Here is a 23223-nt window from a genome sequence, read left to right as displayed (position 1 = left end):
CTGAGTTTAGTTTATAGGAGTGTGGAGCTGCAGCAGAAGATGGAAGAACACCCAAAGGAGCACTCATGCAGCCAACAAACCTTTGCCTTCTGTCCGTCTTGTGCCAAGGCTCTGTGCTAGGCATGGGGACACAGAGATGAGGAGGACCTGGTCCCAGCCTTGAGAAAATTAACATCTATCAGAGGAGGCAGACACAGAGGGTGCCGTGCTGATGTAACATGGCACTCCAGGTTTGGGGGATGCAGAGGGCAGCTGTCACTCACTGGAAAGGGCCTCTTGTTCACACTTCTGCCTCTGGTGAAGTGAAAGGGGCTCTGACTAATATGCTGCTCTGCTTTATAACATTTTCAGATGTAAAATAGAGCATGGAGGGGGCATGTCATGGTACCATGCTGCTGCCAGAGTGCTCTCTCTGGAAAATGGAGCTTAATCAACTCTTCTAAGCATCTGTGTGAAGATAATTAGGAGTATGAAAAGCCCTGGCTTTATAGTCTGGCTTCATTTTTAATTAGTTCTGGCCCTTGGATCAAGATGTTTAATTTCTCTGAACCTTAGTTTCCTCATCTGTTCAGTGCAGAGAATGATTTGCCAGTTCCCCTCATTGGGTAGTTGGGAAAATGAAGTGGAATAATGTATGTCACCATTCCTGGTACACGGTGGATAGTCGAGGACTATAAACCCTGTCCACTCCAGGCCTCAACCCCAGGGCAAGTGACTAATGACCAGGGGCTGGTCTGGACACCTGCCTAGTATAGGGCTCAATGACAAGGGAGGGTGATGGAAAGAGTTATCCCTCTCCTATAGCCTCTTGCTCTGTATGAAAGGGAAAATTAAATGCATCATTTAAGAGAATATACATCAAGCTGTATAGATCCTTCTGAATTTGGATCCAATTCACTAAATGGCTTTTTTGTTTGATTTCTAAGGAATTTAACTCCCACAATTTGGGTCATAACAAAACCTGGACGTTACTGTTCACAGTATGTTATCCTTATTCTCAGTGGTAGCGTGATTTCCCTTTCAGATTGCCAAATGTGAAAGGACAGTTCACTGAGCAGCAGGGTAGGTAGGGAGCTTCGTGTTTATGTAATGACGTCGGCCTTTGTGTGCTGTACAGAATGTACAGGGTAATTAGATGTTTCAGATACATGTCTAGACAGGGTAAAGCTTCAGGAGCACTTGCTCAGCCCTGGGAAAACTACAGGTCACCCTTTGTGACCAGAGAAAGCTCTCCTTGATGAGCAAGTTCAATGTAGAGTTAACTCCCTGGCGCTAGATTTACACCCAAGAGGAAAATCAGGTCTGATGAGATTTGACAGGGCCGATCATCTGTAGAACCAGACGAGGCCTAACTGTGGCCTGCTTTGAGGGTACTGGAAAGGGTATCGCCCAAATACCTCTCTCCCATCCAGCTGTGGGCCTGGATTCCCATTCTTAGAATCACCTCTTTAGATTAAGTCATCTGATTCAACGAGGCTCCTGTTAAATGTGAGCTTGTTCCTCGGGAGGGTTCTTCATTGACCTAGATTGCTTGGACGTAGGGACAGTAATGAGGAAACACACCTCAGGAGAGGTAAGTTTTGATGTGAGGGCAATGGGACATTTTAGAAGGTTTGGAATTGAATATACTTTTTGAGGAGGGTGTGCTCAGGTAGAGAGGGCTGAGGAGGCAGCGTGAGGTCTTTGGATGCTGTAGGGAAGGGAGTGAAAAGAGGAGAGGGGACTGGTGAAAGGGAGAAGTGTCCTGTGCGTGCCTGTGTGGGTGTGCACATGGAGCAAGGGGTAAGCCCATTTCACCTACATCTCAGCTTCACAAGACTTGTCTTGAGCCCTGGCGTTGATTCTTTTGAGCAAAGATAAAAAGATCTTGAAACCAGTCCTTTTCTGGGTACTTTCTGGTTACTACAGTACTTTCTGGTATTGAAGACTGAATAGTGTCTGCCCTGAAGTCTAAACCTTCTGCAGAGATGACAGAGATTCACATTCCACCTTTCCCTCTTGTGTGCCCCCTCCAGCATCTAATGGCCTCTGTAGCCCCCACACTAACCCACTAGAGTACACGTGATAATTTACTCATTCCAGATGGTTAGCTGTGAGATGATATGCAAAGCTCTATTCCTGGTACCCCAGAGAGACCCTCAAGGGTGGGGGCCAATTGAACTTTGAATGTACAGACTTTAGTCTGTAACTTCCTAAGAGGGATCATCTAGCCACTGCCGCTATCAGCTGCTCAAGTTGAAGCTTAGTGGTACTATTGATGTTCTGGCGTTGATTGAAATCCTACCTACTCTGCATCGGGCACAGTGTGGGCAGCTTCACACGTGTATCTCATACTCATTGCAAATTGTTAGTTGTTAGTGTTCCTCACAACTAATTGTTAGTTTCTATTTCATAGTTTAGAAATTTGAGGTTTTGAGAGGTTAATTTGCCCAATACGAAGCAGCTGGGGAGTGAGAGTGCTGGGATTTACACTTAGAAAGGTCAGCCTCCCTCTACTACTCTATGCTGTTGTTAAGGGTATTTCCTCTCCATCTGAGGGTTTCTGTTTTTCAAAAAGGTAGCACGCAGCCTAAGGAACACTTAACTTGGGGACCTTTGCCAAATGGGATATAAATGGCTGTGGGAAAACCATACAGAGAAAGGATGCTGGAGACACATCTAAGATGTGGAGGAATGTCACATATTTGCATGACTCACCTAGCCCCTCATTTTGATCCCTCAGTGGGCTGATGTGCTAGGGTCTGCTGCTGCTGAACTCCCTGTAGTCCTCGGGTCTGGTCTTGTATTTGGCCCACCTAGAATGGAGGCTGGCCTCTCCGGTCTTTGCAGTGGAAGTGACTTAGTACTGAACACCATGACCTCTTTTGCATCTTGTGTTTGTCATTTTTTTCCTGTTTACTTGACACTCAAACCTAAGTTATGACTTTGGCTTTCTCTCTTGGCTCCAGCTATGCTGCCTCTGGCTCCCTGGGCAAATGTCCTCCCAGGACTCCAAGGGATTTTCTCCTTTGACCCTGCCCTTGGGCAGTGCTCTGCTGCTCTCGCCCAGCAGTGCCAGGAGGAACCAGCGAGTACGCTATTGAGCCCTAAGGATCTTGAAGCATCACTTTGCCTCCTATGCCCTTGCCGGTGCTGGCTATAGCACCCAGTGTAGTCCCTGCACCCAGCCAGCACCACCCTGTGAGACTTTGACCAGTTTGCAGAAGCTGGGGTGGAGCTACTGGCCCTGTGCTCCCAGGCGCACCCTGTACAGCTCAAGCTGCCACTTCTAGAGCCCTGCCAGGACTTGGAAGCTGCTGTTTATTATGACTGTCTTAGTCTGGAACAGCGGAGCCTGAGGCGAAAGCTTATATGCTACCACTTAATTGGTGAAAGCAACATCAGAGAAGCAGAAGTGGGGGAAAAGGAGGTGAGACCAAGAAGAAGGGAGAATAAATATGAGAGATGTTTGTTTTATTGATCTGGCCGCTGCTTGCTAGCCAGTACAGCTGATTGTTTGATCTTGTGGGACATCTTCAGAGAGAATCCATACGGGTGACTACATTTCAGGGCAGTCCTTCCAGGTGGAGGAAGGGCAAGGATTTTATTCACTGGCCCCTCTGCCCTGTTGGTCAAAGTCTGCCCCGAGGGCAGACTTGCTCACTTCTAGTTTGCACCAGCCTAGAAGTGGTAGCTGACCATCTCACACCTCGTTAGCAACTCACAGCTCAGCAGCAATAGAGAAGTCCTGGATGGGAGGCAAGAGGGCCATGATGAGGGGGTGTGGCAGTGGCATCAATAGTAATACCTGGATCCACAGCTGTGGGGGCAGCACAAGCCATGTTAGATCCGCTCAGCTGGCAGCAGGCAAGCGCACAGATGTTAGTGGTGGATAAACCGAATCTGGTCACATTGAAACATTTTCATGTCAGTGCAGTTTGGCCCCTGGGCTTGTTTGTGCTGCTAGGAAACTTCTTGTTCCTTCAAGGAGATATTCAGTTTCCCTTTCCAGTTCCCAGAGTTGAGCATCTCTCTGAAGGATCTCTCTTGTGTGGGTGGGGCCCATCTGAGTGTTCTCTCTGATTGGGGGGGGGGGGTCTCGATAATGTTACAATAGTGAGCTACTTCTCATAATGAGAGGCAGAGCTGTCCTCGGATCAGCTGATGAATGTGGCATTGATCATGTATCAAGGGCCCGTGTCTCTGGAAAGCAGTAGTACTCATGGTCAGAGCCTGGAGGCCTTGTCCCACCCATTGACAGGTACTACCTTCTAGGCCGCGCCATATCTCCACCTTGTTTCAGCACCAGTAGATGGCTTCCTCCCTGCCCTCCTGGACTGGGTGTGAGTGGTGATCATTGATCTTTCTTAACACCTGTTGGATATACTCCCCTGACCTGGCCTTAAATGAGCCCCTGTTGGGTATGGTCCTGTAGTGACCACAGCACACCACCTCCAGGCTAGCCCAGAAAACACATGTTGACGATAAGGGAAACAGAGTTCTGAGGTCACCTTCCTTTCAATTGGGAGGTTGACATGATGTCAAGAGAAGTATTTAAAGTTCTAGAGAGGCTGCCCTGTGGGCATGCAGAGGTTCTTTAGGTTTGATTATACTGAATTTCTCTAACTTTTTCATCTCCCAGCTGACCTCCGACAAAATGGTGAGGCTTGATCAGGAGTCTGGCCAAGGTTAAGGCATTTAAATAGCTAATGGCCTTCTTGACTTCTGACTCCATCGTGGCCTCCCTTGACCTAAATTATCTGTATATAGTAAAAATAGACTTCGAACTGAGAGTAGGGGAGGTCATGCAAATGATTTCCCTAAATGTTACTATCCAATAAACCAACAATCTTGTATTAGTTGGGAGTTAGTTGCTCTGAAAGTGACGTACTGGATATATTTCCCCAGAGAATGGGGGTTGGGTAGGTGGTCCAGCCCCTGGTGACTAAAAATTGCTCTGTATACGAACTTGCTTGCCTCATTTCCAACAACCTCCTGGCCAAGCTTTGTTTGGCTAGGAGTATGTGGGGTAGGGGTGCCAGGCTCCTCCAGCTACAGAGCTGGAACCCAAGCCTTGGTTCTGGAAAGGAAGTAGAAGATGTGTGAGAAAAGGGCCATACCAGCCACCTGCTCAGAATAAGGGGAATCTTATCCAAGTGGACTTGCTGTCTCTACTGCTAGAAAACAACAACTGCTAGCAGTACTCAAATGATAATTTTCCCACAAAATGGAAAAATTAGAGCCCCTTTTCACCAGTTATCCTGTTAGAAATCAAAGCAGTGAAGTCAGTCTAGCTCTCTCTGAGCACATCCGCACCCTTCTTCACTATGTTACCAACCAAAGCCTAGTCCCTGGCCCCTTTTCAAATTGGAGGAATTGAGGATCCCATACATATCCTACTTCTAGCTCTTCTTGTCCATGGCCATCCTTCCCTTATGCACCGGGATCCTGCTGGCATCTCGCCTCTCTCATCCTCCTAGATACAAACATAAAGCTTGGATTCCTGATGACATGGAGACCAGCTCTGGCACCTGGGCTGAGAAGAACCATCAGAGAATGCTGAAGGGCACAGCAGCGTTTCAACAGGCAAACCTATCAGGCAAACCCTTCTAGGCCCTGCCTTGCTCAGCTGTTAGAGGAAGATTGGTGGCCTGGGCAAGGGTAGTGTCCTGTTCTACATGGTTACTTTGACATGCCAGGCCCCATATAAAAGTGAGCTTCCAACACCTCCACAACATTCACGAACTCACTTCAGAGCCACTTGCCTTGACCTATTTCACACTCCCTATTATTCTATCCACAGATCCTCCTGACTTCTGACCTGGGAGATGATTCACTTTCCTGTTTACTGCCTTGCCTCAACCCTCATTCCTAATATTTTATATGGTTTCTCTGGCAATGACTTTTGCTTCCCTTTTGACAAGAGTTCAGATTCTCCTCTGGCCAGACAACCTCTGACTATTCTGTGTAAAAATATGCCAGATCTTGCCTGGCCCCCAGGACCCTTGGTCCCTGATGTGGCCTCCTAAGACATTGTACCTGCCAGACTTGCCTTTATACGATTGGGGTAGCCTCCATGTCAAGAGAGGAAGGTGGAAGAATAGAATAGGGAGGGAAGGAGTGAGAAGGGGAAGGACGAATAAGCCCATTCTTTCTCTGAATCCTGAGTACCACTGATGCAGACATTAAAATGAACACCTATTGTTTTACCCCCATGATTTTTAGACTTGTTTAATCTCAAAGAGCCACAACAAGTGATATGAACCTATTGAGCCTATGTGAGCCTATTGGGAGCACATTGACTTTGTAGTGCTGCCTTGTAGTTCAACTGGAAGTCCAACTTATCATTCTATCCACAAATGAATATTTTTTGGCAAGTAATTCTACTTTATATCTCAATTAACTATTTAATGAGTACTCAGATTGAATGATATTGGTGAAGTTTGGAAACACCTTGATTGCTAATCCTTCAGTTGGCTATAGAACTTCATTTGAAGTGTCAGGTCCCTTCTGATGGTTCTCTACTTCATAGCCGTTGTAGTTTAACAATGTGATAGATTTATTTTGGTGTCTCTGCTCTGCTCATTCCACCTTCTTTGGGAAATCTCCCTTACCCACATCCCTGCCGGAAGCCTCACTACAGGTGATTGGACTCGTGGTGAACACTTGAAACTGACATTGTCAGTTCATCACCTGGTAAGTGACCAACCAGGTTATCTTGCTTGAAAATTTGAGCTAAAGGACGTAGAGACCACTGTCAGTCATTGGTGGGTGCCAGGCTCTTAAGGTCATGTTGAACGAGGACCAGAGTGAATTCATGCTGCATGGGCAAGCTGAGGGTGTGAGAGAGCAGAAACCATTGATAAGCGGGGAAAGCTTGTTTGCCGAGAGGAGGATGCATTGGACGAATGGTGAGTTAAGAGACCACAGGGACTCTGTCAGAGAATGACGAAGCACATGACTTTGGTTCCTGGTGGCTTCTCAGCTCCAAATCCCAAAAGGCCTGTCTATACTTCGTTTCCTGCTTGTTGGTAACTGTGAAATGACTTTTTAGATCCTACAACAACATTCACCTTTACTGCCTGAGAGAAAGAATTTTCCAGAGAAGCAAAAGCTAAAGGAGTTCATCGCCTGACTGTTTTTTTTTTTTTGAGATAAGTATTTCTGTTCCTTATGGCTAAAAAACCTTGACTAGAATATAGACTACTACTAAGGTGTTGCCAGCAGTGGCTGCAACAGAGAGTTGTAAACTTCTATCCTGGTAATTAAGCAAAGGGTGGAATGCCTATTTTAGTTGCTTATTTTGAAGTAGTACTTGATGTCATTGAAAACTATTTACATCTATATTCTTGTTAATCATTTAGGACATTCTGGCTTTCCACCCTTTTCTCACTTGTGATAATTGTATTGGCTTTGTAGGGTGGGTCTTTAGGAACTCAGCATTTGTGGGGAAAAAAAAAACCCCAACATCGGACATAAGCTTACATCAAAGGACAAGATTGCCTCTGCGAGTTTATAATGGTGGACTTTCTGATTATCTGTACCAGAGGCATAATCTTGATTGCCTTGTCAACAAATTCAGTGCCCAAATAGCTAGAGATTTTTATGGCTGGGGAAACTCTGGATGTATAGCGTAGGAGGCGAGGCAGGGATGAGGGTGAGGTAATCCACAGTCTGTGATCCATTTCCAGCAATTGCAAGTTGCACTCTTCCTCAGATTTAGCTCCTACACCAAACTCGTATTTATCTGGGTGGAGAAGTGTAAACAGTGGGCACCCTGGGAATGGAGCTGGGGTTGTTTTTTTTTTTCTTTCCTGAAATGAGCTGAAAGAGGGGGCACTATGTAAGTTTGCATTAGACACTAAGCTATTCTGGGTAATAAAATCCAAAGTTAAGTGAGATACTCTATAGGAAGAGTTTTTATATCTGAGGGAATGGACAGAAAAAAAATGTCAGTTGGGAAAAGGATACTTAGAGAATGGTAGAGGGAGAAATCGTTTACTGTGAGAGGCTGTGTAGCCTAGTAGTTAGGCACATGGGTTCTGGACTCATGCCACCTGGATTCAAATCCACCACTTAGTTGCTGTATGACCGTGGACGGGTTATTTGCTTTCTCGGTGCTTTAATTTATTTATCTATAAAATGGGAATAACAATAGTACTTGCCTCATAGGTTTGTTGTGAAGATTAAAGGAATTGATACTTGTAGTATGCATAGATCAGTGTCTGGCCCCGAGTAGGTGCTTAATAAATGCTAGTTATTAGTATTCTGTAAGACATCACCTGGTGTGCCAATAAGACCAGCAAGATGCATGAGAACTAACACCACAGGTGTTCTATATTCTTCTCCTGATGAGAAAATCCAACACATTTACTCTTTGGCTATGAAAAGTGTGTGTTTTGGTTAAAACAAGAAAGAAGATCCATAAAGGGGCTACTAAAATGAAGATGGGAAGAGAGGGGCTTTCATATAAGGAGAGAAAATAGATTGGGCTCTGGTCTGGAAAAATGAAGACTGAGATGCACTATGATGAATTTTATGAAGGACAGGAATGGCATGAATAATAACTTGTTTATGAAATACTGGAAAATTAGAACTGGCATGAAAGACGAATACTTTGAGGTGAATACTTGACCAGATGGTTACTTGACTTGCTTGCACAGTGAGTTGTTCAGTTAGGGAGCTCATTAGCACAGAAGTTTCAAAGCCATCTGGATAAAGGGTATGGGTTGTGGTCCTTTAACTATCAAGGGTCGTTAGGGATGTTTGTGATAGAGCCTAGTTTAGTCCAGTTTAGCATTTGTAAATAACTTACATTAATGTAGTACTTAGCTGTTTCAAAACACTCAGCAACCTTAATTCATTTGATTCCCACAAGAGTGATTTTCTGAGCGTGTCCTGAGGGCAAGGCCCTGCAGGGAGTCAAAAGATGAGAAAGATGGCTCGTATTGGAGGTTCTGATCTGTATTGCCACCCAGAAACACTGTAATTAATTTAATTTAATTTGAGGGCTTAATATATTTGGTTTACTTTGATTTATAGCATTTTGAGAACAGAGAATTGTTAGTTATTTTTTGAGTTCAGGATTGGTATTGTGAAGAAATTAAAGAAATGAAAGTTCTCTTTTTGTTATTGTTTTGTTTTCATAAATTCTACCCACGCGACACTCTTATGTCAATAGAACAACTTATTCTTGTATTTATTTTTATTTTTAGATTAGTTATTCATAAAAGGCCATTTTAGAGCTAGAAGTTAATTTAGAGATCATCTTCTCTTCCTCGTTTCACAGCTGAAGGAGATGGGTCCCTTAGGTGACATGCACAAGGTCGCAAAGCCTGGACTGAAGCCCAAGTTCTAGTCTTCTGTGTTTTCTTTCCCATCAGGCTGCTTCCCCCAGAGGATCAGGGTGATTGTATTTGAGCTTATTTCTGTGTACACACAGACTCAAACGTGTCATGGTTTATCTTGGAGCACCCAGAAGCAGATTTGCTATGAAGCCAGTGAAGCTTAAGCCTCAGGGCCTCTCTCTTGTCTTTGCCTTAAGTGGGGAGAGGGAGCTAGGTTGCAATCAGAAAACATTTCTATATAAGCATTTCTGGTAAATGACCTAAAGCCGTAATGTAAGAGATGGACTTGACTTTCCAAGGTTCCAGTAATTTGTTGTGATCTTTTTCACATTCTAAAAAAAAGTAACTCACTTTTGTACCTGTTTTCTGTTTGTAATTTTGTATTCTTTTTCTTAAAGAAGTACCCTCCCCCTGCTCCAAGATTATGTAAATTTCAGGCTCCATGAACCCTAGATCTGCTTCTGATGCCCAAAGATATGATCAGTTAGGAATCTCATTTTAGTATTTTAGATTTTTATTTTTAAATTAATTTTTATTTAAAAAATTTGAATACATTTATTTTTATATTTTATTTTAATTTTAATTATAGTAATAAAATAGTTAAAGAAAAAGTTGTGTTAAAAATGTTTTAAACGAAAAGGGCAGCTCCTTGCTCGATCCTTCCCCACCCCTCCCACCCCTTAGTTTTACTCTCCAGAGTCAACCACTTTTAATTCCTTTAGATGTTTTCCCCTACGGTTTACCTCTATGGTAGTCCTGTCTTATCCATGGGGAATACGTTCCAAGACCCCTAGTGGATGCCTAAAACTGTGGATAGTACCGAACCCTATGTATATGTTTTTTTCTATACATACATACCTATGATAAAGTTTAATTTATAAATTAGGCACAGTAAGAGATTAACAACAATAACTAATAATAAAAATAGAACAATTATAACAATATACTGTAATAAAAGTTACCATAGACCTTAGCAACCTCAGCATATGTTTTTTTTTCTTTCCTTATTAAGTCAAGAACTTTCATCTTTTCCCTTAAAGAAGCGCTTTATGGCTTCTCTTTGGCATATCTGAATTGCCAGCATCACTACTCTTGTCCTTTGGGCCATTGTTAAGTAAAATAAAGGTTACTTGAAGACAAGCACCGCGATATGGTGACAGTTGATCTGATAACCCAGACAACTACTGAGTGACTAACAGGCAAGTAGTGTATACAGCGTGGATAGGCCGGACGAAGGGATGATTCACGTCCCTGGTTGGACAGAATGGGACAGCATGAGATTTCATCACTCTACTCAGAACAATGTGCCATTTGAAACTTATGAATTGTTTATTTCTGGAATTTTCCATTTAATATTTTTGGACTGCAGTTAACTGCGGGTAACTGAAATCATGGAAAGTGAAACTGTGGATAAGGGGGGACTACTGTATATTGTTTCTTAATAACTTGCTTAATTGATCAGTATTATATCAGTTTACAATGATATAAAGTTTTATATCAATAATACAATAACATTGTGTATTATATCAATTATATATTGACGTGCTGTAATGATAGCTAAGGATTTTACTTTGTTACTGCAAATATCCCTTCTCTCTTCTCCCATCTCCACAAAAATAGTTAAATCACAATTTTTGGTTACCTCAGTCATCACTATTTATATTATGATGACTGTGTAAATATTTACAGCAAAAGCAAGAAGTATCCTATGATATCCTTTCTTGGACAACTTTTTGTTGCACAAGAGCTAATAATTATCTTTTCTTTTGCTTAATTTTCTGTGTTATCTATATGAAACACTGTTTCCTTTCTTTTTATATAGCTTTTTGTTTTTCCTAGAGTTCATAATTGCTTTGTTTTTCCTTTTATATAATTTTCTGTGTATCTAGCCAAATACACCATCAGAACTGCCAAGCATCTATGCTATCAATATTATTTGTGGAAGTGGTCAAACATATCAGATAATCTACCCATCTTCCACCTTCCCCTCTTTTTTTTTTTTGTCTAGAGATCTCCTTCCATAATCCTTCATTCTCCTGCTCCAGTATAGACTGATTTTTTTTTTTTCTAGTGTCTGGAAATTTCATATGATAAGCCTTTGGTGAGGATGTTTGGTGAGGATGACACGCAGTGGATCCTTTCTAAATCCTAGGGAATTGTCTACTCATTCTAAGCAATTTTGTATAAGCAAATTTTGAAAGTGTCTTTTAAGTATCTAGTACCAGGCAAGGACTGCCTTCATTTTCTAGTTGACTAGGTTTACATAGTAGGGTGAAGAGAATGCGCCTAATAATGAATAAGTACCACATCTGGATTCTTGAAATCTGCAGTGTGATTAAAAGTGGGATTTGCTAATATATAATTCAACTTCTATTTTTTGACATGTATATTAACTTTAGGGTGAATTACCTGAATTTTGAATCCCAGATAATTATTAAGAATATATTCCCAGACAATTTCTTGTTACTCTCAAACTCATAATGGCACTTGCTACTATGAAAACTAGTTTTTAATATGTAGAAGTTAAATATAATTTTAAAACACATGATATACTTTTAAAGCATGTTACAGAATTTGTTTTATATGCTATTTTTTGTTGGCTGCATTAGAAGCGTTACACAATAATGAGGAATTAACTATACTAGTTCCAATAACAGCTTTTCTCCCTCCAATACTTTATATATGCAGAATATTTGGTTAATTCTTACTGTGTACTACAAAGTAGGCCAATAGCATTGTTTTACTTTGCTGAAGTAGAAATTAAGGCCACTGCAATTCATGATTAGGTTTTCTTATGGGGACTTTTTGTTCTCAGACATTCATTTTCCTGTAAAGGAGGATTAGTATTTTCCTAGTAATCCACTATGTAAATCAGGGATGGTGCTGATTCTTTAGAGAAGAGAAAATCTTTTTTAGTGTTTCAATATATTTTAATCTCATTCCTTTTTGAGATTGTTGCAATTCAAGTGGTATGCTGTTTAGTTGGATTCTTGTAGAACATAGGTCTACACTTGTGTATGATTTATTTTATTTCCTGAGAACATCACTAGAAGAAAAAAATGTTTTTAAATCCTTAAGATCTTGGTTGAAACACTCAGCTCTGATAACCTTTATAAGCAGAGATTAAATGTGTATGATCAAATCCTCTTCCCAGAATGCACTGCTATTGGAATGCCCCTGGCCTCTGTCTAGACCTGTAGCTTTGAAGCAACTACACATCTCAGGATGCACCACCCCCTCACCTTCCTTTTCTGTCTTCAGTAGTATTGTCCACTGAAAGTTGTGGACAGACATAGAGTGGTGAATCCCCAAGGGCAAGTGTAGTCTGCCCTGTTTGCCTGAGATTTTTTTTTTCCATTTAAGGAATTGGGTGATGATGAGGTCTACACTGAGGAGTGGTGGGAACAGAAACCTACTGGAGATTATGGCAGGATTCCTGGGTGTTTATCAAAGAGGTGGTTGCTTACTTCCCTGCTTGATGTTCCAAGACTTGTAAAATCGAAGGTGCTTTCCTAATATCTCCATTTCAGGTCAAGTTACTTCTATGTGTAGAGTGTTAGTGGTTAATTTGATGCAGTAATTCATTTCCATCAGTGTTGTTGAACTTTTCCCTGGATTTTAGTATGCCTGGTTGATTCTAAACTTATTCTCTAGGGATGCTGTACATTTCCTGTGCAATTTTGGATACTTTAAAATGAATGATTTTGCTATTTGGGTGTTTTGGGTAAGGGGTTTCCTGGCACTTGCATTTCTATTGTATTACTGGAAGCTTACCAAAAATAAATGTGTTTAGTCAATCGACTATAAAAACTTTTGGTTTGTTTTATCAGTTAGATTCAACATCACTTCTCTCTGAGGAACAGTTAAGGTGTCTTCTGGAAGAATGCACATTCAAACAAAAATCCATGACTAGACTTTCTTCAGAAAAAGAAAAGAAAGACATTGAGGATATAACACCTGAGTTCCCCCAGCCTTCCAGATCTATTCTCTCTGAGTTACTAAATGGGTCAGAAACAAAGGTCAAAAGCACTGAGATGGAAGATACAAATATCCCTGAGAATACAGAATGTGAACCGTCTGGAGGCTACTATCTCACCAAAGCCTTGACTGGGCATTACGTGTCACAAGCTCTTGTCACAGAAGCAGAGAATATGAAATGCCTCCAATTTTCCAAGGACAAGGTTATTAGTGACACAGAAGACTATTTTATGTTGAAGACTGTTGGCATTGGGAGACTGAAAAAGCCCTCTTTCTTGGATGAGCCATTGTGTGGTAGCAGTGTAAGCCTTTCATCTGAAGACCAACATCTGAAACTCAGCCCTCCAGAGAAACCAAAAACAGGTAAGGCTTGGAGAATGTTTTGGTGAGTAATTCTTACTAAGCATCTCAATATAAAGGTATTATAGTTTAAAGTAGAGTAGGATAAGGAGGTATGTTTGTAAGTCACAGATGGTGTCAAGTAAGAGCATGCAAACGTAAGAACATATTTATCAATGTTCATATGAGATCAAGGTTGAGATTAGTACTCTTATGAAATACATTATTCTTAATGGTAATTAATACATATTCTTGATGGTTATCAAGAAAACAATGTTGATTTCAGAGGAAAAGAGAAATTAGTTTGAATGGATACAAAAATTTGAATAGATTTGCTTGGCATTTCAACTTCCAAACTTCAGTGATGAAAATTTTTTCCAAGGAATGAATTTGTAAAATGCCATATATCATTGTGGTTTCATTGGTTTCTGTGTGCAAACTTCCCAACCCAGCTACTTGTATATTCTCAGGTATTTTGTCTTGATCCAGTATTGCATCTTACAGTGGTAAATGGTACAGGATAAAAATACTATGGGCAGTTTTTGACATAAACAAATATTCAATTATTTGTCTATGTTAGAAGTCTAACATAGTCTGTGTTGTATTTGATGAGGCTATGTAAATAGCTTCAACTTTTCCTCTAATGTAGATTACTCTAAAATATGTTGTCTATTAAATCTGTATCTACTATTACCTATTAAATCTATAGTCTATTAAATCTCAATCTATTGAATCTATAACCTGAACTAATTCCTCAGTCCTGTATTTCTAAATGCCTGCTAGACAACTCCATCTGGATATGGCCTCAAACTGATTTCCTCATCCTTTGCTCTCAACTCAAATTTTCCTCTTGACTTCTGTTTCCTCCATCACCCAGGCTCAAAATCTGAGTCATCATCAAATCTTCTCTCTTCCTTGCTTCCCACTTTCAATCTTCAGATATCATTTGTTCTGCTCCTGCAGTGTCTCCCATGCCCATCCCTTCCTCGCTCTTTCTATTGCTTCAACTGGACCAGTGCGATAACCCTCTGATCCGGCCTCCCTGCCTCTGATCTCTCCCCTCCTCCTGCCGTTGTCGACCACCGCTAAACTAATTCTCCCAGAGGACAGCTTTGATAACCACCCTTCGGAGCTCAAAAAGCTTCTGTGGCTCGCCACTGCCTATTGAATGAAATCTGAATTCTTTCACTTGCTGTTCAAGGCCTCCACAGTCTGACCTGAGTTCTCTTCCTAATCAGTCTCTAACCAGTCCCCTGCATGTTATTCAGGTTATGGCTAATCTGGTCTCAGGATTTCCAGTGCTTTCCTATGCCTCAGCTCTTGCCCAGGACCTTTCCTTCTCAGGAATGTTCAGGTACCCCTTCAATGGTAGTTGAACTCCAATCCCATCCTCTCTGAATGTAACCTGCCCTGGTCCCCTCTTTCAAAATTTTATTTCTCCTCTGAATGTCCAGGTGCTTTGGTCCGCATCTGATCATTTTACATCCACTGTCTCAATGTCGTTGTACACAACCACACCTTCTCTTCCTTAAAATCCTTTTTGAGGACAGAGATCCCATCTTCTGATTCATTGTTACATCTTCTGTGAGGTCCAAAGTGCTGCCTTAAACAAAGTGCCTGTATAATAAGTGAGAGAATTTAAATTTATATCCAGTTGTAGAATAATATATTGAAAATATGGGTCATATTCATTCTTCACCTTATGAATGAAAGCAGGTGGTATTGCTTAAGTATTGTTTAAGCCACACATTCTATATAAAGATTTGGAACTTTTTTCTTTTTTTAGTGAAATTTCACAAGCTATAAAGTTTTTATCCAGCAGCGGAGTTCACTTGCAGCATGCAATTCAATTAGATGAGTGTGGTCTGCCTTCCCTGACCAAGGATCTTATTTAATAAATAAACTAAGGAAACTTTGTTCTACTCTAAAATTTCAGTACATTTGTTTCTTTTTGCACAAAGGGTTTTTATTAGAGAGAAAATATTTGCATCTCTTCTTTGTCTACTCTAATCAAACTTACTAAATTGGATGTGATTTGTTGTATATGGGGTTTCATTCCCATGGAGTCAGTGTGTAGCACTTTGCTAAGATATGACTTTATTTCCATGTGAACATGAGTTGCACTGATGTATATTTGTTGCTGAGTAGAACATGCCAAGATGGAATGATCTAGGACTTAATGTGACTTAATGGAAGCTATGGTGGCTTACCTATAACTTCGTGAAACATGTCTGATGGCACCAGATAATCCTAATGTATGATTATAACAACCCTTGTGAGCATGGAGGATTAAGATGGCATAGAGAGGAATATGTGAACCATACTTTGTTTTTTGTTTATTACGTAATAAACCTTAAGGAATAGGTCCTACATTATCATTTTGAGTACATGTTAACATGTCTGAAGTTGGAGCTTTTCTTTTTATTTTACTAACCTCAGCTTTTACAGTTATTAAAATAATTTGCTAATCAATTTTATTCTAAAATACCAAATTGTACATTATGTGCTTTCTACAAAAGTGAACACCAAAACCGAATACTCAACCAGTTTTCTTGGCAGAAAGCCGTTTAACGATGTAAGTGTAGTGAGGAGTTGCAGTGTGGTCAGCTGTGACAGTATATTCCGGCTCTTTCTCAGGAAACAGATACACATGAATGTGATTAAGAGTAGATTTCTATGAGCAGACAGGAAGGAAATAAGAAAAAACCATTTGTCATTTTCTTTTTCAATAGCAAATATTATTGATATGTAGTTTTGTTTTCCTTGATAAACTGAGGTCTGTTATAAGTATTTCAGTTCTGCTTCTAAAAGACAGATAAAACTTCAAAAAGAGGACTAGACCTAATGACATGGAGGGCCAATTTAAATTGTGGTTTTGAAAAATAAGAATTTGCTTCAGAGCTGTATTAAAAGTTTCCAATGTGAAATACTTCATTTTTCATGTTTGTGCTTTAAGCTTTGTGGTAACTACTGTTATTTGACTTTCTGGATACGAGGTCCAGTAAATTCCGTGTTGTACTCACTCACTGTTTGGATGTTAGGGGATTGTTAAATAATATCTTCTCTTCCCCACCCAGATCAGAACCCATTGAGAGATAGGTGGATTGCAACGAATGGAGATGAAAGAGGTTGGCTTTATTGCTGATGAAATGTAGAGGATTGTTGTGAGCCAGGTAGGCAACCAAACAGTCTTCCTAATGCTGTGGCCCCAAAATAAACTTATGCACCCAGGCACTGGCAGAGGTGGAGAACCTCAAGCCTCACCTGTGGAGCCCTGTCTCTGTGGAACCAATAGTATGGAGGAGCAAAGAAGCACCCTTGTGGGGGGCACTGACTCCCTCAGAGGAAGGGGCTGAGCTGAGCATGCCCTCAACTCACCAGTTAGAAAACCGGCTCTTCTTCCTGTGGGGAGAGTTGAGGGTGTGTAGAGTGAGGCTGGATGCTTCCCTACTGTAAGTTCCTCCACATGGACGTGTGAGGAGAGTGAAGAGTAAGTGTTCCTTGGCACCACTTAACCTTGGAGACACCACTGTGTACACTGGCACTTCAGAAAGAAAACGCTTCAGGTCTGTGGTTGGTCTAGTATTTAATCAGTTTATCTTATGCTGGATTGCTTTCTAGATAAGCAAAGCAAAAAGGCATCTATGCATGTACAGTATTCTCTCTTTCCTGCTAAGCATTTGAGCTACTTATCAACGGAAATTTATATAGTAAAAAGGAAAATATGATTAACAAAAATGGTAGAATAGGGCAAAAAGGGACACAAAGTCAGTCACGTAGTAAAGAAGGGGGACAGAACTATACTAATTCTTCAGGGAAAACAAGGTGGAATTTCCCATAGGACCCATTTAGTGAATAGTGGTCTTAAAAATTTCTATGACAGATGTAACAATGAGTCAGATAAGGTTGTTTTTAAAATAACACCCCTAGGAGCCAGCCTGGTGGCGTAGCGGTTAAGTTTGTGCGCTCCGCTTTGGAGGCCTGGGGTTCGCTGGTTCAGAAGCTATGCACGGCTCATCAAGCCATGCTGAGGCGGTGTCCCACATAGAGCAACTAGAAGGAGGTACAACTACAACATACAACTGGCTACTGGGGCTTTAGGGACTAAAAAAAAAAGGAGGAAGATTGGCAACAGATGTTAGCTCAGGGCCAATCTTAACAAAAAACAAAAAACACCCCTAAATGAAAACTAGGGTGACCAGCTGTCTTGCTTTGTTTGGGAGTGTCCTGGTTTTACCACTGAATGTCTCTTGTCCCGGGAAACCCTCAGTCCCTGACAGACTGGATGGTTGTTCACTCTAAATTCAAACTGAGAACGTAAAACCAAAGAGCAAATTAATTATCCAAAGGAGACAGCTAACAGAGTCCCAGTAAGTAGCAGGATCCCAGGCTAGAGCCTAGAGGAGCAGAGGGATGTGAGGCCCACCCACCAGCATGATTTGGCCTAGTGGTTAGGAGTGTGGGCTCTGAGTAAGGCAGACCTGGGTTTGAATCCCGGCTCTGCTATTAGCAGATGATCTGAGGTAAATTACTTAATCTCTGTCCTGTACAGCTTGGTTTACTTATCTATAAGATAAGATGGCTTTAATTCTTACTCTGTAGGGTTGTAATAAGGATCAAATGAGAAAATCCACATAAAGTGATTATGTCAGAGACTGGGCTTGGTTGGCTTACATTATATTTATCATTTAATCAGGAGATTTCCTATAAAAGCCTGGATTTCTGACTTTTCTGACAAATCAAGAGGTCTTTCCACCAGTAAGGGGAGCTGAGTATAAGATCTTCCCTTTAGAAAGGGCATGTCCTCTCCAGGAGGACAGGGCTCCCTTCTGGCCCCTCTCTACTTCATGTGGTTGGCCATTTGGAGCCATGATTTCCATCCCATGTGACAAACCTCTGCTGCTTAGAGTGTGGTCCAATCACTGGGGGCTAATTAGAACTAAATTAGCAGAGCCTAAGGCCCCACCCCAAACCTACTGAATCAGAATGCACTTTAATAAGATCCCCCGGTGATATTTACAGTGAAGTTTGAGAAGCATTGTTACAAACCACAGAGCATTATTCCTAATCAGGATGAGCCTTGGGGTCATCTGGGGAGTTTTTTGCTTGTTTGTTTTATACCTATGTCCAAAGCCCTAGCCAGACTTAAATGAAATCAGAGTCCCTGGTATGAAGCATTCACTCTGTCAAATTAATATAAGCTACAAGATATTGCTGTGCAAAACTGAGAAATGTGAGTTTCAGTTTAGATGTAAGAAAGCTAATTATGTCATCCTATTGGGGTCCTCGGATAGAACAAGTCCTACTAACAATGACAACTATATAATCTGAATATACTTCATCTTGAAATTCTGCCCATGAAAAGGTCTATTTGATTGTAACTTGCTGGGGAAGCCTGGTTGCAGGTGGATTGACTTTTGGGCAGGATGTTGCAGTGGTTTGAAGCGGGTGTGTGTTGGTATATGTCATTACTCATACCACCTGAACAGTTTCAAAGGCACTAGATTGTTTTGAGAAAGTTTTCTTTGTTGTAATATAGTCTTACTGGTTTGCAGTGGAGCAGTGAGATTCTAAAAATAGTAACACTATTAGCTGATTTTTTTTTCCATTAAAAAATATTTTGGCTTGCTCTCAGGGAAATACTTAACTCATCATTGCTCTGATGGAGTTCTGTTTCTCTTAAACAGTGTGTGCCTTCAGGCCGTCTGGTTATTATTTGTTAAATTACTTTTCCAAGGCTACTAATCGCTTCTCAGATGCTCTTAGTAACTTAATCAACTCCCCTCCAAAGTTTATTTGATCAAAATATCAGAGCTGCTATATTAGAAATGTCCAGTGTTAATTCTTTTTTTACATAAAACTTCGGTATATAGTAAGTTTGTATTTGATGAATTTATCTTTTCAAGTTACGTTCAACTAATTTTCTTTAATCCTGTTCTTCTTGAGGTAGACTTTTCATCTAAATATTTGCCACTGATTATTTTCTCTGTCTACTTATAAAATATTACTTCCTCTATCATTTTTTTTAGTAGTGTAAAGTGAACAATGGCATATTGGAGGGTTTTGATATTTAATTGTAATATACTTGTCACTTTATCAGTCATTGGAAACCTCTGATTCCATTGCTTCGTTCAAATTGGGTAAAAGGAAGAAGGTACTGAAGATCATGACTGTGGACTAGCCCTGTGGACCAGCAGTACTGGCATCACCTGGGAGCTTGTTAGAAATGCAGAGGCCCAGGCCTTGCTCCAGACCTGCTGTGTCAGTCTGCGTTTTAATAAGATGCCCCCAGCAGGTGATCTGTGTGCCTTTCAAGTGTGAGAAACTCTGGACTAGATGGTTTACCAGTTGCTCTACTTTAGGATTGTAAAAAATACTAGCATATATTGTGGTGGTGCAAATAATGTCAGAAAGTATCTTCTTTCCTAACTGCTCAATCCCTGCTTTTTCTTCTTAAATTTCATTTTAATGAAGATACTACCTTCTCCAGATTGTCGTCTTGTCTCTCCAGCCATCCTTACTGTCCTTCTTTTGGGTAACTTTCCCCTTAGCCACTCAGAGCAAGCATGCCCTAGCTTGAGTTCTCTGCTCTTTCATGGTTAATGTTTTATTTGGAGACACATATAGCCAGTATGGCATCATCTATGCTTTGTATACTTTTGATTTTCAGATCTCTCAACTTGGCATCTGCCTCAAGTCTGTCTGGCATTTTAAGCCACATTGAGTCCATCCCTGGGGCAGTGCTTGCAATCTCTGGTTCCACATTAGAATCACCTGGTGAGATTTAAAACAGTTTAATGACATGGTTCCATCCCATGTTAATTAAGTCAATTTCTAGGGATTGGCTCTGGGCATCAGTATTTTTTTTTTTTTTAATAATTTTGTTTATTTATTTTTCCCTCCAAAGCCCCAGTAGATAGTTGTATGTCATAGCTGCACATCCCTCTAGTTGCTGTATGTGGGACGCGGCCTCAGCGGAGCGCACGCACTCAACCGCCAAGCCATGGGGCCGGCCCTGGGCATCAGTATTTTTTGAAGTCAGTTTCTGAGGATGGGGTCTGGATGATTCTGTTGTGCAGCCATGCTTTCAAACCACTGCTCCAGGGCTCCATCTTATTCATTGTGTTCAGACATTAAGGACGTTTTTCCAGAATATAAGGTGAGTAGGACATAAGCACTGTCATTTCGTAGTCTATTGATGGAGGCAGACACTTAAGCAGATAATCACGAAGGGTGGGACAAGTATAATAAGAGCTTTGGGACAAAGTACATGGCAACACTACAGGGGGAACGATGAACACTGGAGAGATGGGGAGGTGGGATTTAAGTTGAGCTTCCAAGGATGAGTGGTCATTTACTGGGTGGGCAAGAAGGAGAACACTCCAGAGTGAAGGAATAGCACTTGTGAAGCATGGGGTCATGGTCCTATCATTCCTCATCTCACATGTGTGATATTGAGGTCCACTTCTCATCCATCCCACCTTCCTCTACATCTTCTTTAATATTTCTTCTCCATGTGTTGATAACGTCACTACATTTCTCACTTTACTCTCTGAAACTCCAAATCATTTGCTCTTAATTAGATTGTTTTTTAAAATAACAGCTTTATTGACATATATTTTATATACCTGTATTAGTTTCCTATGGTTGCCACAACACATTATCACAACAGAAATTTATTATCTCATGGTTCTGGAGGCCTGAAGTCTGAAATGAAGGTGCCAGTAAGGCCACACTCTGTCTTGAGCCTCTAGGGGAGAATGCTTCCTTCGGTCTTCCGGTTTCTCAGGCTGTTGACCTTCTTGGGCTTCCTTGCTTTTTGGTGTCTGTCTTCACAGTCTCACAATCTCTGCCTCTGTCTTCACACTGCCTTTTTCTCTTTCTCTCTCTCTCTGTATGTGTGTGTGTGTCACAAATCTTCCTCTGCTTCTCTCTCATAGATATTTGTGATTGAATATAGCGCCCACCTGGATAATCCAGGCTGCTCTTTTCCTCTCAGTATCCTTAACTTAATTACATCTACACAGACTCTTTTCCCCAGTAAGGTAACTTGCACAGATTCTAGGGATTAGGATGTGGATAACTTTTTTGCAGCCACTGTTCAACAGTACTATACAATTCAATGGTTTTTAGTATATTTACAGAATTGTGCACCCATCACCACTGTCAGTTTTACAACATTTTCCTCACCCCCAAAACAAACACTGTACCCGTTAGCAATCACTCCACTTTTCCCTAACCTCCCTAGCCCTAGGCAATCACTAATCTACTTTCTGTCTCTATTACTTTGCCTAGTCCAGACATTTCTTATAAATGGAATCATTCAATATGTCACCTTTTGTGTCTGGCTTCTTACACTTACAGCATAATGTTTTTGAGGTTCATCCATGTTGTAGCAGTTATCAGTACTCCTTTTTTATTGTTTTAAATATTCTGTTGTATGGATATACCACATTTTCTTTATCCACTTTTCAATTGATGGACATTTGGGTTGTTTCTACTTTTTGGCTGTTGTATATTTAATGCTGCTATGAATGTTGGTGTACAGCGTTTTGGGGGGATGTATGTTTTCATTTCTTTTGGGCATATACCTAGGAGTAGAATTGCTGGGTCTATGGTAACCCTTTGAGGAACTGCCAGACTGCCTTCCAAAGCAGCTGCACCATTTTATACTCCCACCAGTGGTGTATGAGGGTTCCAGTTTCTCCTGATTCCCTTTTGTTATCTTGTTTTAGTTGGTTCTATTGTCAATTCTGTCTTTTCTGATAACCTTCTCACTAAGATTCGAAGAATATTTGCATTTCTGTTAGTGTCACAGATTTTTTCTCACGTTGAAGAAATGAAAGGTGACCAGTTTTTATCTACCCTAAATATGGCATTTACTTTTGGTTTCACCCTACTTGCCAGAAGCTTAGTACAAAGCAAAATAAATAAATAAATAAATAAAAAAGCCTATCTCCAAATCCGTAACCATTTTAGTTCTCAAAACTCAAAAATTTCTCCCTCAACTGTAAGCTTAATGGAGGCTGGCACCTTATCTTTTGCTTTTTCTTGTAAACTTTGCATGCAGCTTGTGGTGACTGTCCAATAAATATTATATGAGAACGTGATTATTGTCTCATATGTAAAAGGATTTAATGTTTTATAGGCTGAATGATTTTTCTTAATTATGCACACATTTCTGATTGCCTAACAACTTTGGTTATTGTTTTTAATGTGCAGATGAACAGAAGACTGAGGATGTGACAGAGGAATGTAGAGAATCTTAAGCAAAGACTTGCTGGAGTGCGCTTTTAAGAAAGTCGGTAAATTAAGAAAGTTGGTAAAAAGTTAGATGTTTTCCAAATTCTTCGAGTTCAATGAATGCATTATAGAGATCATTCCTCAAATAATGATTTTAAAATTTGGATTCTCTCTTTCTGAATTACACTTCCTTGGTATTTTTGAGACTTCTGGTATAAGGGTTCAATGGTTTTTCTTCATTGAAATTCCTGGGGAAATTGTTTTTTATGACTAATCTTGCAACATCAGGGATACATTATGGAAAGCAACATTTTATGTATGTGTGCTGGGTTAAAAC

General features: G+C 40.7%; 1 protein-coding gene across 2 annotated transcripts in view; it reads left to right on the top strand.

Annotated features, from left to right (window-relative positions):
* Positions 1-22912, top strand: part of FSIP1 (fibrous sheath interacting protein 1) — a 162332-nt gene extending 139420 nt beyond the window's left edge. For both annotated transcript variants that reach the window (XM_087429116.1, XM_004421400.3), the window contains 2 exons: positions 13157-13667; positions 22866-22912. In XM_087429116.1, coding sequence (XP_087285242.1) covers positions 13157-13667; positions 22866-22912 — 558 coding nt within the window. The remainder of the gene's footprint in view (positions 1-13156; positions 13668-22865) is intronic.
* Positions 22913-23223: the final 311 nt, after the last annotated feature.

The sequence above is a fragment of the Ceratotherium simum genome, chromosome 3, assembly GCF_057802395.1.
Source record: "Ceratotherium simum simum isolate JZ-2026a chromosome 3, ASM5780239v1, whole genome shotgun sequence".
Classification (NCBI taxonomy): Eukaryota; Metazoa; Chordata; class Mammalia; order Perissodactyla; family Rhinocerotidae; genus Ceratotherium; species Ceratotherium simum.
Note: the sequence above shows the minus strand (reverse complement) of the source record. Positions and strands in the feature narration are given on the sequence as shown.